This window comes from Schistocerca cancellata, chromosome 2 (genome assembly GCF_023864275.1).
Source record: "Schistocerca cancellata isolate TAMUIC-IGC-003103 chromosome 2, iqSchCanc2.1, whole genome shotgun sequence".
Taxonomy (NCBI): domain Eukaryota; kingdom Metazoa; phylum Arthropoda; class Insecta; order Orthoptera; family Acrididae; genus Schistocerca; species Schistocerca cancellata.
In genome coordinates this window covers 394058658-394074821 of record NC_064627.1, presented here as the reverse complement: position 1 = coordinate 394074821, position 16164 = coordinate 394058658, and the positions used below count along the sequence as shown (strand labels likewise).

The 16164-nt window shown below is 42.0% G+C and overlaps 1 protein-coding gene across 8 annotated transcripts in view; it reads right to left on the bottom strand.

Annotated features, from left to right (window-relative positions):
• LOC126161810 (serologically defined colon cancer antigen 8 homolog) overlaps positions 1–16164 on the bottom strand; it is a 219199-nt gene that overhangs the window by 106822 nt on the left and 96213 nt on the right. For all 8 annotated transcript variants that reach the window (XR_007534962.1, XM_049917904.1, XM_049917903.1 and 5 more), the window contains exon 9: positions 7177–7306. Coding sequence is in view for 7 of the 8 variants with exons in the window: in XM_049917904.1 (XP_049773861.1) it covers positions 7177–7306 (130 nt within the window). In the remaining variant the exon portion in view is untranslated. The remainder of the gene's footprint in view (positions 1–7176; positions 7307–16164) is intronic.

The window sequence follows — 16164 nt, the reverse complement described above, 5'->3', positions numbered from 1 at the left end:
CTTCCAGGTGATAGCTGCCTGTTAATGATATCATGTTTGACAGGGGAAGAACAGAGAATACACTTATTGGTAAGTTGCATATGCATGGCATGCTACCTACCGTTTCACGAGCTGAAGGATTCCCTGTTCTCAGAATTCCTGTAGCTATGATGAGAGCCAGTCCTCCACTGTGTCCTTCCATTCGCTGTCTGAGTTGAAGCACTTCCCTTGGAGTTATTTTTATAGTGCACCACAGACATGGAAGTCACATGGCAACATGTCGAGGCTGTAGGGTGGATGCTCACACTGCTTCCACTTGAACTTGGTCGTTACGCTATTTGTGACGTTGGAGACATGTGGAAATGCATTATTGTGGAGCAGAACCACTCCCTGTGTGTGTGCAGCCCAGGCCACTTTCTTTGATGAACTTGCATATGCTATGGAGTGTCTTACAGTATATGCCATGGTCAACGTTTCTGCGTTCGAGGCATTTGATGAGCATCAGACCTCGGAAGTCAAAAAAGATAGTGAGCATCATCTTGCCTCTTGAGGAAGCTTTAAATTTTTTAGGGGCAGGTGACAATGTATGCTTCCATTGCCTAGATGTCTCACTCCGTTATCGCAAAGCGGCATATGCAAATTTCATTCAGATTGCTTGTTATGATGTTTCGTACATTTGAACACACACACACACACACACACACAAGTAAATTGTATACGTATGAAGTGCTGCATGCTAACATCCATGTATGATTGTGCTCAAAGATATAGGTAGTAATAAATGATTATGTACACAGAGAGGTACAAAGAATACAGCAAAGATATGTAATGTCTGCTTGTGTCTGTGTATGTGCGGAAGGATGTGTGTGTGTGTGTGTGTGTGTGTGTGTGTGTGTGTGTGTGTGTGTGTGTGTGTGTGTGTGCGAGTGTATACCTGTCCTTTTTTCCCCCTAAGGTAAGTCTTTCCGCTCCTGGGATTGGAATGACTCCTTACCCTCTCCCTTAAAACCCACATCCTTTCGTCTTTCCCTCTCCTTCCCTCTTTCCTGACGAAGCAACCGTTTGTTGTGAAAGCTTGAATTTTGTGTGTATGTTTGTGTTTGTTTGTGTGTCTATCGACCTGCCAGCGCTTTTGTTTGGTAAGTCTCATCATCTTTCTTTTTAGATATATTTTTCCCACGTGGAATGTTTCCCTCTATTATATTCATAACTGAATGTAAATGTAAACGTTTCTGCACTCCCACCATTTGTAACAATCCAAACTGTCCTCTCTTGGCAAGATGAATCCCATCATATTTACATTCATTCTTTTTGAAAATATGCTTTTGCACTATCAAAATTAAAGTCACGAATTCTATTTCTTGAAACCTGCTTGTCCCTCGGAGAAACTCCCAAAGGCCTAACATTGAAAGTCCCTGTTCCTGGATGTAATCCTACTCTACACCAGGCTCTTTTACAGCTTCAAATACAGTAATCTCTTTCACCCTTTTACAACTTCAAATACAGCAATCTCTTGCACTTACCTGACTAATCTGTGAGCTATATGCCTCATCTGCCATTTAATATAGCAAATCTGAATTATTAATTAACAGTGACCTGAAATTTATTCACGAGTAAAGCATACCACATACCTACGAAACACCTCAGTGGCTGTAGATTTGGAGTCAGCTGAGCAGTGGGAATGATAGTGTTCAAAGCGGCAAGGTCATGGGCACTGGGGATGTTACTGCAGAGGGACAAGCAGTGCACTGGGTGGTAAAGAAGCACGAACTGTGGAAAAGGAGATGGAGGAAATGGTTGGGGTCTTTTACATAGAAAGAGAGTTTACAGATATTAGGCTGAAAGTGTTGGTCGACAAGGGCCGAGATTCCCTCTGTGGGGACATAGTAACCATGCACAATGGAGCGTCATGGAAAGTTGAGCTTATGATCTTTAGGTAGCAGAACAAGAGTGGTGGGAATGTGGAGGAAGATAGACACATGGGTGAGATTCTGAGATGTCCCTAAGGATTTGAGAAGTGACTGGAGATTCTGATGGATTTCTGGAGTAGGGTCACTGTGGCAGGGCTTGTAACTGCGCATATCTGACAGGTAGTGGAGTCCTTCCGCCAGGTAACCCCTGCAGTTCATAACCACAGTGGTGTTGCTTTTGTTGGTGAGTAAAATTATAAGGTCAGGATTAGTTTTTAGGGTGTGGATTGCAATTCTTTCTGTGTATGTGAGGTTGGTTTCAATACTGAGAGATTTGGGGAATGATAGAGACACAAGGTTCGAGGTTCAGAAATTTCAGAAAATTAACAAGGTATGATTTGGGTGCAGTGGAGTAGGAGTAAACAGAGTCAGGCAAGATTCATTAGTGGTTTTGGACTGAATCTGATTGGTAGGGTTACTGCCGAAAAAGTGATTTCACTGTAGCAACTGGGAGGAGGAGAGGTGGGTTTTAACAAGCCCAGCGTGAATGAATGTTGGAATATGGCAAAAGAGAAGGTTTTGTAAGGGACTGACACTTCTGTGGAAGTGAGGATTTTGGAGGACAGGTGCTTGACTTTTGCGGGTCTGTTTAGGCTTTGCATTCTACAGGGTGGCGGGAGGGAGTTTTCGAGGGAGTGGCTAACATAGCAGACCTGAATGGCTGGATTTGGCAGTTATGAGGGGATGTGAGGGAAGTTTGATGGCAGATAGTGGTAGTCCAAGGTGGGAGCATGAGGTAAAGAGATTGGACAGTTCCATGCTGGTAGATGGGATGTAGCAATTTGGGATTGCAGATAAAGAGAATTTTACATATGGAGAGGAAGGAGCGCAACAAGCTTTGAGTCTGATTGACATGGTTTTGCAGGACTAGGTCGGTGAGGGCTGTAGACTGAGAGAATTTGAACAGGTGAACGCCATTGTGGAAGGAGGGAGTGCAGCCAGATATGGGTAATTTGATGGTCAGGGCGTTCGGGAGGATTCCATGACCTGGGCAACAACACAGGGACAGTATGAGCGAGTGGGTTCTGGCTAGGGATATGTGATTTTTTTCTGTATTGGAATAGATAGAAGGAGCAATGATTCATAAAGGAAGATAAAAGAAATGTAAAAATACACAAAATTATGTAAAATTACATGGGAACATCACAAAAGTACAGAACTGAAGTTCAGTGAAAAAAGATGAAACCTCAGTACATAGGGCCTATAGTGAAAAATGAAAACTAAATAAAATCAATGTGAAAATGGGATGAGATCAAAGGTCAGTTGGTGGACATGTGTGAAGAGGGAAGCAGCAGGTGTAACTGGATTAGGAGAGGTCACTAATGTGTGTGGCTGAGTAAGGGAAGAGGGGTTATTGGGTACAGGGTGCAACGAAGTACGTGTAGCACAGAAAGGTACTACAAAACACCCAAAAATATACTACGATGAAGGGAGGTTGTGAGACTGATTTCAAGGTCTGGTAATAATTATATCAGCAGGAAGGATGTGGGACACGATACACTGCCCCAACAATCTGCACGGTCATTTGGACACTGAGTAATGTAATGCAATAGATAATAGTGCAAAAGGGAAACAAAACTGAATTTTGGGATGGAAGGGAAGCAGTTAGATAAAATCAAACAATGGAAAGTCCAAGACAAAATAAGAACAATACATAAAGGACAGATTGCTACTCACCACATAGATCAAGCACTGAGTTGCATACAGGCACAATGGAAAGACTACTGGAAATGTATAAGACTTTGAGTAACATACTTCATCAGTAGTAGAACTCACAACATTTGTCACTATAGATGCAACATCCATGGAAGGCTAGGCTGTTTGGAAGGGACTTCTTGGTGTGGAATGGGCAGCAGCTGATGGAACAGAGGTATTGCTGGTAGTGATGGGTTTGATGTGGATGGTGGTACCAATGTTGCCATCCTTGAGGTGGAGGTCAACATCGAGGAAGGTGGCCTGTTAGGCTGAGGACCAAGTGAAATGAATGGAGGAGAAAGTGCTGACATTCTGGATGAATGTAGATAGGGTATTCTCACCCTTGTTCCTGCTCACGAAGATGTTATCAATGGACTGGAACCAGATGACGGGTTTGGGATTCTGGATGGCTCGAATGGATTCCTCTAGATTGTCGTTGTATACGTTTGCATTGGATGGTCTCATGCTGATGCCCATTGTGGGACCACAGACTTGTTTGTGGGTAATGTCTTCATTGGAAAGGTAATTATGTGCGAGGGTGTAGCTGGTCACAGTAAATCAGTAAGATGGTTGTAAATTAAGAGTCAATTGGTAATTGAGAAAGGTGGTATTCAATAGTGGCCTTGACTGTAATGAGCAGGGTGCCAGGTTGTAAAGGAAAAGTAATTGTGGAGAGTTGGTGGAGGAGATAATTAGCATTTTTTATATTGGAGGTTATGTTACAGGTAAAAGGCTCAAGATGTGGTCCACAGGGACAGGATTCTCTCTGTGGTGGCAGGATAACTAGCTGCAATGGGGCATCCTGGGTGGTTGGGATTATGAACTTTAAGAAAGATATAGAAGGTAGGAGTGTGGTGACGGGTTCTGGGATGGACCTACGGGTTTGAAGAGGGACACGAGATCCTGCTGGATTTCTCAAATGCAGACACTGTGGAAGAGTTTGTAGCTGGAGGTGTGTAACAGCTTCCAGAGACCATCCATGAGGTAATATGTGCTGTTTATCACCACAGCGGTGGAGCCTTTGTTAGCAGGTAGGATTATAAGGTCAGGATCACTTCTTATATGGTAGACTACACAGGTGGGAACTCTCCCTTCAACTTATCCTTCACTTCAGTAACCCCCCTGGCCTCAATCTCCACTAGACCATGTTCGCCACCTACTTATTCCCTTCCCTGTTCCCACTGCAGTACACACCAGCATTCTATCCCACCAACGCACCCACAAGACCTTTTCTCATCCTACTTTCCCTTCCGCATCTCTAATTCCCCCTCCTCCCCCTTCATCACAGCTTCCTGATGCTGCATCTAGCAGCTCTAACATGTCCAACCATATCTATGCATGCTTCCACAGGCAGCACTAACATCTGCCCCCACCCCTACCCTCCAACCCCCATTCCCCGCCCCATGCTGCCTCTTTACCACCCATTACTCACCCCAGCAGATTTCTGCTCACATCAGACACAGTCAGGCATTATTGGCTGGAGACAATAGCCATGTGTTTGTGTGAGAGTTCTACCCTGAGAAAGGACTTTGTCCATGAGCTTACATATTTCCATCATTCTTTTCACTGTGCTTATCTGCAGTTCATCTCCTGCACAAGGTGAGGAGCAATTATCCTTTCTTATTTTTGTTATTCCATCTAGCAACTTTTTGTTATTCAAAACACTTTGTCCAATACCTTAATAACATCCAACAGTCTTCTTTTAAATGTGCTCTTCTGCAGCTCAATGCCTCCTCTGTGTGCTGAGTAGCAAGCTATTCTAATTCATACAGCTGAAAGTATAGTTCTGCATTACACTATCATTCACTAGATAAAACATGAAGTACACTATTAAAGACATTCCCATGCTGTAACTCTTTGTTTTAGTACTGCAAATTTACATCCAGTGAAAAAGCTTTCTGTGTATGATACACACATCACTTAAAATGGATTCACTTAATGCAGTACTGTACATAGGGTGTATACAGCCCTTCACATAGAACTGCATTTTATTGAAGTCTAGTGTTAATTGCTCAAAGGTACTCATTGAATTTTGGGTACACAATCTGCAAATTTTGCTGTAATAGTATGAAGTAAGGTCAGATTATAATTACTGTGAAAAATCTGGATCAAGATTTGTTTGCTTCGTGGTCATGGCTGTGCATCTACTAAACACTATGAGAGCTGATGATGTCCAGAAATTCTATGAATGATAAAGTTGTAGCAAAAAATCCTAAAGCCGTTTCCAACAATTGCCAAAGGTACGCGAGCATGGTGACTGCAGAAATAGGACATGTCCACCTCATATTACACCAAGTTTTGAGCACAATAAAGATGGTCTGAGTCTCCACCAAACAAACTGAGTAAAAAATACTTGAGAGTTACAATGAAAGTTCATTAATTTTTTTCTGAGACTTCTTGACAGTAGATGAAACGTATTCATCATTAGGTGCCATGGGAAATACCACCAAAGCATGTAAAAATTGTTTGATCTGCAGCAAAAGTCATGACTGCCATTTTATGGTGTTTTCAGAGGGTCTGATGCTCACAGACTATCTTCACAAAAGTACAACCATCAGTAGGGAGTATTAAGATTCACTTTTAGACCAACAAAATGATGCTATGAGGGTCACACCAAAAGAAACGCACAATTTTTTTAAAACATCCACATTATTTTCCTTATCTTTGATATTTTTACAGTATGTTGATACATTCGTAAGAGATAAAAATGCCATTTTTTCACATATCTCTGCTGAATATGCTGCATATTTTCAGGAGTCTGTGCAGTGCTTGGTCTGCCGCTGTGTAGTAGATTCTAAGTATTAGTGTGATCACTTTCACCACATAATCTTCTTGCCAATGTCGAACTGTCCTGTGATTAACAGTGTCATCCCCACACACTTCTTCAATCGCTGGAGAATGTTCGTCACTGTCTCATTCTCACAAGAAAGGAACTCTATAACAGCACGTTACTTCAGACAAACATCAAATGCAGTAAGCTATCTTGCAGAGGTGGTATGACAGCATGATTTGTGAAAAGAGATTGAATGAAATTTGAATACAAGCAGAAAAATATTTTTATGATCTCTGTGAAGTGAAAAAATGCAAAAGAAAAGTTGGAGATTAGGGAGGAAAAAAGAAAATAAATGTTGTGTATTTCTTTTGGAGTGATCCTCACATTTAGGCTAAGAGAACACATCTCAAAGACAAGATACTCCACTTCCATCACTGAAATGCTGCATCATACATATTTTAATTTCTCACTGTACTACTGCATTATCTTCATTTCAAGGTGAAGTTCTTAGATGCTGTATTCACTATGTTTGTTCATAGGATTTACTTCTTATTTCTGAGCCTAAGTAAATAATTGGGTGCACAAAGAGCCATATCAAATGATGAAATTGAAACAGATACTTTTCTGTAGTTATAATGAAATAGTACAGAGAATTTCATTCGATTCAACCTAATACTTCTTGTTGAGTTTCAGTACATGCACAACCACACAGCCAATATATCAATGTATAAAATCAACAGTCATCTAATTACAGCTTACCATGTTTAGCTTCCATATCCATAATCATTGATGAGAGCTCTTTTTCCCTTCCACCTGACTGTTTACTTGGAGAGGATCTAATACCAGCATCTCTTGTAGCACTTTCTTTAGCCATTTTTGCTAGGTTAAGCTGAAAGAGTAACAAAATCTCTCACATATCATCATAATACAAGACATTTGTTATATGAAACTTGTAATGATTTCTAGAATTTTTATCAGTATTCTAAGAACCAACCATAAACTTAAAATGTTTACCATTTAGCCAAGTCTAACAATGTCTGCATGAACTTTCGTATTCCTCGTTCGACATCTGTGAAAGTATGTTCTTCCACATGATTCTCTGCCACTTGCTACTGTTCAATTTCTTTTTTTCACTTTGCTTTCCCATCTTCATTGGACACTCATTTCCAAAACTGGAATTCTCTTCCCATACAACTCAACAATTGGCTTGGAAAATAACTGTTTATCTGCCGCTCATTACAGTGAAACTACATTAATGTTGCCTTCCCAGCCCTATAAAATCAGTACACAAATGACTTAGCAATGCTTCAAGAATCCTCCCTCACAAATGGATTCACAAATTTGAAACATAAATGTGTGTGATAGGATTGCTGTCTTCCTTAAAGCACAACTCTTCAAGGTATGTACATGTGACACTGTTATTAACTTCCCATTCACTGCAATTATAAAACATAACTGCTGACATAGAGCACATTTTCTGAGTCTACCTGAAATTATATCAAAACAATTACTGCATTTCTTGAAACAAACTGTGAAGGGAACAAAAACTATGAATAGAAACTGCCAATTAATATTTTAATAGCATGGACTAAGAGTAGACAAAAACTATTTGCATTATCACTGTTGTCTAACATTTATTCTGTATCTTGGTCCCTTTTATCACGATAAGGTCCTCTGCCCATCCCCCACCCACACCCATCTATTGCCCCATTCCTGCACTGTGGTACATGGTGACAGTTACGTGCTTGAGAACTGTGTAATAAAAAATGCCCAAGCTCTTGAACGAACAATATTTCAGACAAAATTGATTGAAAACTACATGGAAAAGGGCATTTGTTTTCACAGGTTGTCATTAATCATATACAGCCTGAGGCAGCTTATCATGGACATGTTTACTTTCAATACAGATAACAATCTCACAATAACTTCTGGTATGATCTCTGAAACTTATCAATATTTTGAATGCACCCTTGTCCCTTCCAAGTCTGTTACTTTCTTGAATTTTTGTACAGATCTGATTAGCTTCCTTAAATGAACTACAAATAATTATGGAAATCTCTGAACCTCTCCACTCTAAACCCGGTGTCCCTGACTGCTTTCTAAAATGTGCAGTTGATGATAACAGATGAGGAGTGATTTGAATTGATCTGTTGACAGAAGTGTAGAGATTTTAAAAAATCTGTCAATTCACAGACACTCAGGGCCTGCTATTGACATGGCACACACAGTAAGGAAACTGAGCAGGTTGCCATACTAGATGATTTTCTTCGGTGAAGTTAAATGAGTTTTGTTGTGTCAAAAGTAGAAACAACTGATCCAAATGCAGTGGGCTGAAGCAATCGCTCTCTGTGTGTTTGTGTGTGTGTGTGTGTGTGTGTGTGTGTGTGTGTGTGTGTGTGAGAGAGAGAGAGAGAGAGAGAGAGAGATTGATTGCTTGAAAGTAACGTAGGTAATTACGAGAAAGTTAATTAGTAATCTGAAGGAAAAACTGAAACATTTCACGACAGTTGCTGCCACCTATATCAATGAGGTATCAAAAAGTTCATCTTTCAAAGACCTAATTGTTTTGCACATGAAAATTCGCTCTAATTTGACATTTAACTGTCAAAACCGCTTTCTTCGAACTAAATATTAAATTCAGTACATTTCAAGAACAAAAGACACTATGAAAGTGATTTTAAAGGTCTCTATGGGAATGCAGCAGTGTTGTTGCAGTTCTAGAGATGGCTATGGTTTTTCATGTAGCCAATAGCAGGTCAAAGTTGAAAGCTGGCAACAGTTCTGCTAGCTTTCAGGAATCTTCTTATGCCACCTTGATTACAGAATGCCTTAAGCATCGGCTGAAGTACACAAGCATGGATGACCACAAAAGATGCCTGGTTCACATGGTATGTCTTTCACCAACACTGAAGGCAAAGAGGCAAGTGAGAAGGACCGAGAGCAGAAAAGATCATCCAGGAGCATGGAACTTGAAAGAGTAGCGTGCCAATTTTTTTCAAGCAACGACACTTTCCCGACCAAGTCTTGCCGTGCTTGTGATCACCAAATGTTTTGACATCTTTTCATATTGGGTGCAGATTTCAAAAGGATCTGTAATATGTTAATAGATAAGTTCACTCTTGATGATGTGCTCTATGGTAAAGTTATGTCTGAAGTTGATTTGAGATTAGAGAGTGTGCAGCAGTTGCTTCACATCTATCCAACAAATACACAGTTCTTTGCCTAGAACCGAGGCTTGTAAAAGTTTATAAAGTTTGGGCCACCGACACATATTCGGAAATGTCAGAGAATGCAGAAAAGTCAGCACTGAAAGGGCATTGAAACAAAACGTTTTGTGATTGTGGTGCAGTTGCTGATGAGATCAGTGTCCCAGTAGGCAATAAGACAACATAACTTGAGTGCAGTAAGCACTCAAATTATGTTTAGGGTAAACATTTCAGTTAGTGCCGATCTCATCGTTGGCACAGTGGGTGAAATTCTTGAAATGGTAACCACCGGAAGTTTTCATTTGCTCTGTTGTTTCTCACAACATTTCAACTAAAGATAAACATTTTTATGCTATTCAACCAACACCAGTTGATTATGATGGGAAATTAAGCATGACAATCCAGCGACTTCAGTTGCTTTTGACAATGAGCTGGGCGATAACTGCTTGCCTCCGACATTGAGCTGGGCAACAACTGCTCACAAGTCATTAGGGCTTACTTTGCCCTCAGGTGTTGTCTACTTGTGCAGACAAATATTTGTTAGTGGTGAAGTCTACACGCTGTGCGTAGATTTTGATCTTTGGACAGGGCAACATTTCACGAGGGAAAAATATATCTAAAAACAAAGATGATGTAACTTACCAAATGAAAGTGCTGGCACGTTGATAGAGGCACAAAAAAACACAAATATACACACAAAATTCAAGCTTTCGCAACAAACGGTTGCTTCATCAGGAAAGAGGGAAGGAGAGGGAAAGACGAAAGGATGTGGGTTTTAAGGGAGAGGGTAAGGAGTCATTCCAATCCTGGGAGCGGAAAGACTTACCTTAGGGGGAAAAAAGGACAGGTATACACTCGCACACACACACATATCCATCTGCACATACACAGACACAAGCAGACATTTGTAAAGGCAAAGAGTTTGGGCAGAGAAGTCAGTTGAGGCGGAGGTACAGAGGCAAAGATGTTGTTGAATGACAGGTGAGGTATGAGCGACGGCAACTTGAAATTAGCAGAGGTTGAGGCCTGGTGGGTAACGAGAAGAGAGGATATGCTGAAGGGCAAGTTCCCATCTCCGGAATTCTGACAGGTTGGTGTTAGTGGGAAGTATTCAGATAACCCGGATGGTGTTGCACTGTGCCAAGATGTGCTGGCCATGCACCAAGGCATGTTTAGCCACAGGGTGATCCTCATTACCAACAAACACTGTCTGCCTGTGTCCATTCATGCGAATGGACAGTTTGCTGCTGGTCATTCCCACATAGAAAGCTACACAGTGTAGGCAGGCCAGTTGGTAAATCACGTGGGTGCTTTCACACATGGCTCTGCCTTTGATCGTGTACACCTTCCGGGTTACAGGACTGGAGTAGGTGGTGGTGGGAGGGTGCATGGGACAGGTTTTACACCAGGGGCGATTACAAGGGTAGGAGCCAGAGGGTAGGGAAGGTGGTTTGGGGATTTCATAGGGATGAACCAAGAGGTTACGAAGGTTAGGTGGACGGCGGAAAGACACTCTTGGTGGAGTGGGGAGGATTTCATGAAGGATGGATCTCATTTCAGGGCAGGATTTGAGGAAGTCGTATCCCTGCTGGAGAGCCACATTCAGAGCCTCATCCAGTCCCGGAAAGTATCCTGTCACAAGTGGGGCACTTTTGGGGTTCTTCTGTGGGAGGTTCTGCATTTGAGGGGATGAGGAAGTGGCTCTGGTAATTTGCTTCTGTACCAGGTCTGGAGGGTAGTTGCGGGATGCGAAAGCTGTTTGCATGTTGTTGGTGTAACGGTTCAGGGATTCCGGACTGCAACAGATTCGTTTGCCACGAAGACCTAGGCTGTAGGGAAGGGATCGTTTGATGTGGAATGGGTGGCAGCTGTCATAATGGAGGTACTGTTGCTTGTTGGTGGGTTTGATGTGGACAGATGTGTGAAGCTGGCCATTGGACAGATGGAGGTCAACATCAAGGAAAGTGGCATGGGATTTGGAGTAGTACCAGGTGAATCTGATGGAACCAAAGGAGTTGAGGTTGGAGAGGAAATTCTGGAGTTGTTCTTCACTGTGAGTCCATATCATGAAAATGTCATCAGTAAATCTGTACCAAACTTAGGGTTGGCAGGCCTGGGTAACCAAGAAGGCTTCCTCTAAGCGACCCATAAATAGGTTGGCGTATGAGGGGGCCATCCTGGGACCCATGGCTGTTCCCTTTAATTGTTGGTATGTCTGGCCTTCGAAAGTGAAGAAGTTGTGAGTCAGGATGAAGCTGGCTAAGGTAATGAGGAAAGAGGTTTTAGGTAGGGTGGACATTCCTGATGTCCAGGCGGAGCTTCAAGGAATCCTCAGAACCTTAGGCCCCCTACAAAACCTTTCACCTGACTCCATCAACCTCCTGACCCCACCAACACCCTGCACCCCTGCCTTCTACCTACTTCCTAAAATTCACAAACCCAATCATCCCGGCTGCCCCATTGTAGCTGGTTACCAAGCCCCCACAGAACGTATCTCTGCCTACATAGATCAACACCTTCAACCCATTACATCCAGTCTCCCATCCTTCATCAAAGACACCAACCACTTTCTCGAACGCCTGGAATCCTTACCCAATCTGTTACCCCCGGAAACCATCCTTGTAACCATTGATGCTACTTCCTTATACACAAATATTCCGCACGTCCAGGGCCTCGCTGCGATGGAGCACTTCCTTTCACGCCGATCACCTGCCACCTGCCACCTGCCATCTGTTGCAGTCCGGAATCCCTGAACCATTACACCAACAACATGCAAACAGCTTTCGCATCCCGCAATTACCCTCCAGACCTGGTACAGAAGCAAATTACCAGAGCCACTTCCTCATCCCCTCAAATGCAGAACCTCCCACAGAAGAACCCCAAAAGTGCCCCACTTGTGACAGGATACTTTCCGGGACTGGATCAGACTCTGAATGTGGCTCTCCAGCAGGGATACGACTTCCTCAAATCCTGCCCTGAAATGAGATCCATCCTTCATGAAATCCTCCCCACTCCACCAAGAGTGTCTTTCCGCCGTCCACCTAACCTTCGTAACCTCTTGGTTCATCCCTATGAAATCCCCAAACCACCTTCCCTACCCTCTGGCTCCTACCCTTGTAACCGTCCCCGGTGTAAAACCTGTCCCATGCACCCTCCCACCACCACCTACTCCAGTCCTGTAACCTGGAAGGTGTACACGATCAAAGGCAGAGCCACATGTGAAAGTACCCGCGTGATTTAGCAACTGACCTGCCTACACTGTGTAGCTTTCTATGTGGGAATGACCAGCAACAAACTGTCCATTCGCATGAATGGACACAGGCAGACAGTGTTTGTTGGTAATGAGGATCACCCTGTGGCTAAACATGCCTTGGTGCATGGCCAGCACATCTTGGCACAGTGTAACACCGTCCGGGTTATCTGGATACTTCCCACTAACACCAACCTGTCAGAACTCCGGAGATGGGAACTTGCCCTTCAGTATATCCTCTCTTCTCGTTACCCACCAGGCCTCAACCTCTGCTAATTTCAAGTTGCTGCTGCTCATACCTCCCCTGTCATTCAACAACATCTTTGCCTCTGTACTTCCGCCTCAACTGACGTCTCTGCCCAAACTCTTTGCCTTTACAAATGTCTGCTTGTTTCTGTGTATGTGCGGATGGATATGTGTGTGTGCGCGAGTGTATACCTGTCCTTTTTTCCCCCTAAGGTAAGTCTTTCCGCTCCCGGGATTGGAATGACTCCTTACCCTCTCCCTTAAAACCCACATCCTTTCGTCTTCCCTCTCCTTACCTCTTTCCTGATGAAGTAACCGTTGGTTGCGAAAGCTTGACCAAATGGCCAAATGGGATAAAACTTTGTACAACAGTGTGATTTGTCAATAGCTAAGCCTTGTATCTACAGTACTTTTAGAGATACTCAAAATCACATAAAATACCAAATATAGAACTTACAAAAATCAGTAATGTCCTCGTAAATTCATAACTAGTAGCTGACAGTCAATAGAGGATTTAATTAAATAACTAGCTTTTCAGTAGCAAACAAAAAAGATTACTAGTAAAATGAATTGAATTTCAATTTTGGTGCCTTTAACCTTTTTTTATTAAGTATTGCCACTTGCAAATGTTTTCTTACTTGAGCAAATGAAGGAACAAATGTGGTATGTATCTGGCATGTGAATATTTGCACCTGTAAATAGCTGAGTGTATGGAAGTGTGTATGTGAATGGGCCACATATAATGGGTAATTTTGTATATTGTAATATGCCACTTTACAGTACTGGTGAAACAATAAAGGAATTTCAGAAATGTTGACATCTACAGAGGTAATTAATCTGAATTATTATTTGTTTTGCTGATGCATATTATTTAATAAATTTGTCTAAGATAACTTGATAATGTGAGTGGTTTAAAATGGAAAAAGCAGGCTGGTATGGATCAATCTCAAATGCTGATTTGCTGTGTTTGGACGCAACCAATCAGAAGACTGTACTTTCATGAGTATCTGTACAGTAATTGGTATTTCTATCTGGAGTCTAAAAGACTCAGTGTTCAGATACAGTGATGATCAGACGTGTTTGTGCCGAGCTCTACAAAGACATCTGAATTTTGAGTTGCCATGAGATTTAAAAGATCATGGAGTGTTGGAAAGTATTACTGATGAACATAAATGACAAATGTGCGAATTCAGAATTTTCTATGTGAACTGTGACTTTACTTCAAATAACTGTGCAATCATAACCTAGCACTGATAGTTCAAAGTGAACATTATCAAGGTATTGAGCGAGTACTAAATAAACAGACAATCCATGTGTCTTTTCAGTGAGAGATGATGATGGAGACCTTGAACTGGCTATGAAGAGTGATTGTGCTGTACAAATGAAAGTCACATTTCAAACTGTAATGAGCACAGACTTGGTGGCACAGAATTGTTCTTAAAAGTAACAATATTAGAGTTTTCATTCTACAACTTTCTCTCATTTGGTAGTTAGCCAAGTCTGGAACTCAAAAACAATGTCTGCACCTTGTCAACATGTTTGGTGCGGCAATTTTTCTTACAGCTTTTGTAGCTAAAAAACACTACTCATAGCTTCAGGAGAGGCGTGTATGGCAAAAGAAATAACTAAAAGGTGAATGGAACATTCTTGAGCTGGCAACTGACTGCGCTGTCATAATGTGTTATCAGAAAAACTGTCCTCCTCCAACTATGCGGAAGACAAAGTCAGCCTTATAACAATGGTCTACTTAACTTCAATGTATCAGCCAGTGCTGCAAATTTCAGTTCGCTGTGAACAACTATAGGTAGTCGTAAGCAGATGTGTTCACCTGAGACAACAAGTCCAGGCGGAAGCACTGATATTAGCCGACCTTAGAGTAAATGATGTCCTAGCTATAGACAGGCTTTTGAACTGGTATGACAGGCTAGCCAAAGGTCACTGTCCAGCACCATGGACTAGACCACCATGCTGGTGTCATATGGAGCTCTCCTCTTGCTCAAGTTGTTCCTTCCACCATTCTCACAAGGTGTGTCCAAACTTCCAAGAATATTGCACGAATTGTGGTTGGTCAGGCCGTGTGGTATTTGTTTGTTGTGGCACTAAGAGGTGAAACCCATTCATGTGATGCAAGGGGAGGCACAACAAAAGTGCTGCGGGTAACCTACAGATAGCCAGGAATTCAGTTCAGCTCCATATCAACACAGACGCAACAGCTACATTGTTATCAGTGAAAACATATGTCCAATTGGGGTTCCCTCCACTTCCATGGTGTGGCATAGTTTTACCAGGATTCTGCGAAATTCCAATTCTTGTAAAAGGGGTGGATTGACCGAGGAACATACATTCTGGTCACTAGACAGCTTAGACTTGTGGTCGTTTAGCATCTCTCTTTTAACAAATTCCAATTTACCATAGTGGACTCAGGTTATCACTGAAATCGTGCCATAGCAACAAATTAATGAAACCTGTGACCTATTTGAGACTCGTGGTCATTTAGCAAGACGAAATCTCTCTTTTAACAAATTCCAGTTTACCATAGTGGACTCAGCTCAGGTTTTCTCTGAAATCATGCCATAGCAACAAATTAATGAACCCTGTGACCTATTTTCCATCCTACTGAATCAAGAATTGGGGTGTGCAAAAGGGTTTTCAGCCCACTTTAAACTCAGATCTGACGCCTATTTGTAATTTTTGACAGCACATCCTATTTCATACGCAAAATGGTCACAGTTCAAAAGACGTCCCAATTGGTCACAGTTAACAAACTCTGAATCCCATCAAACCTGTGGTGATCTCAAGTGTATAGTAAAGATCCAAGCATAACTGACACATGTCCCTTACCAAGGATAGAAATTACAACAAGATTAATAGGGAGTCACTGCTATAGGAACAAACCATTCATTTGTGCCAAAAATTAGGGTTGCAGATTCCTATGACCTTCCAGTATTTTATCATTTTTTGTGTCTTTTATGACATAATGTATGATCTATTAATGCTATATGTATGTATGTCTGCACATTACCAAATTTACGTTAAAACTACTGG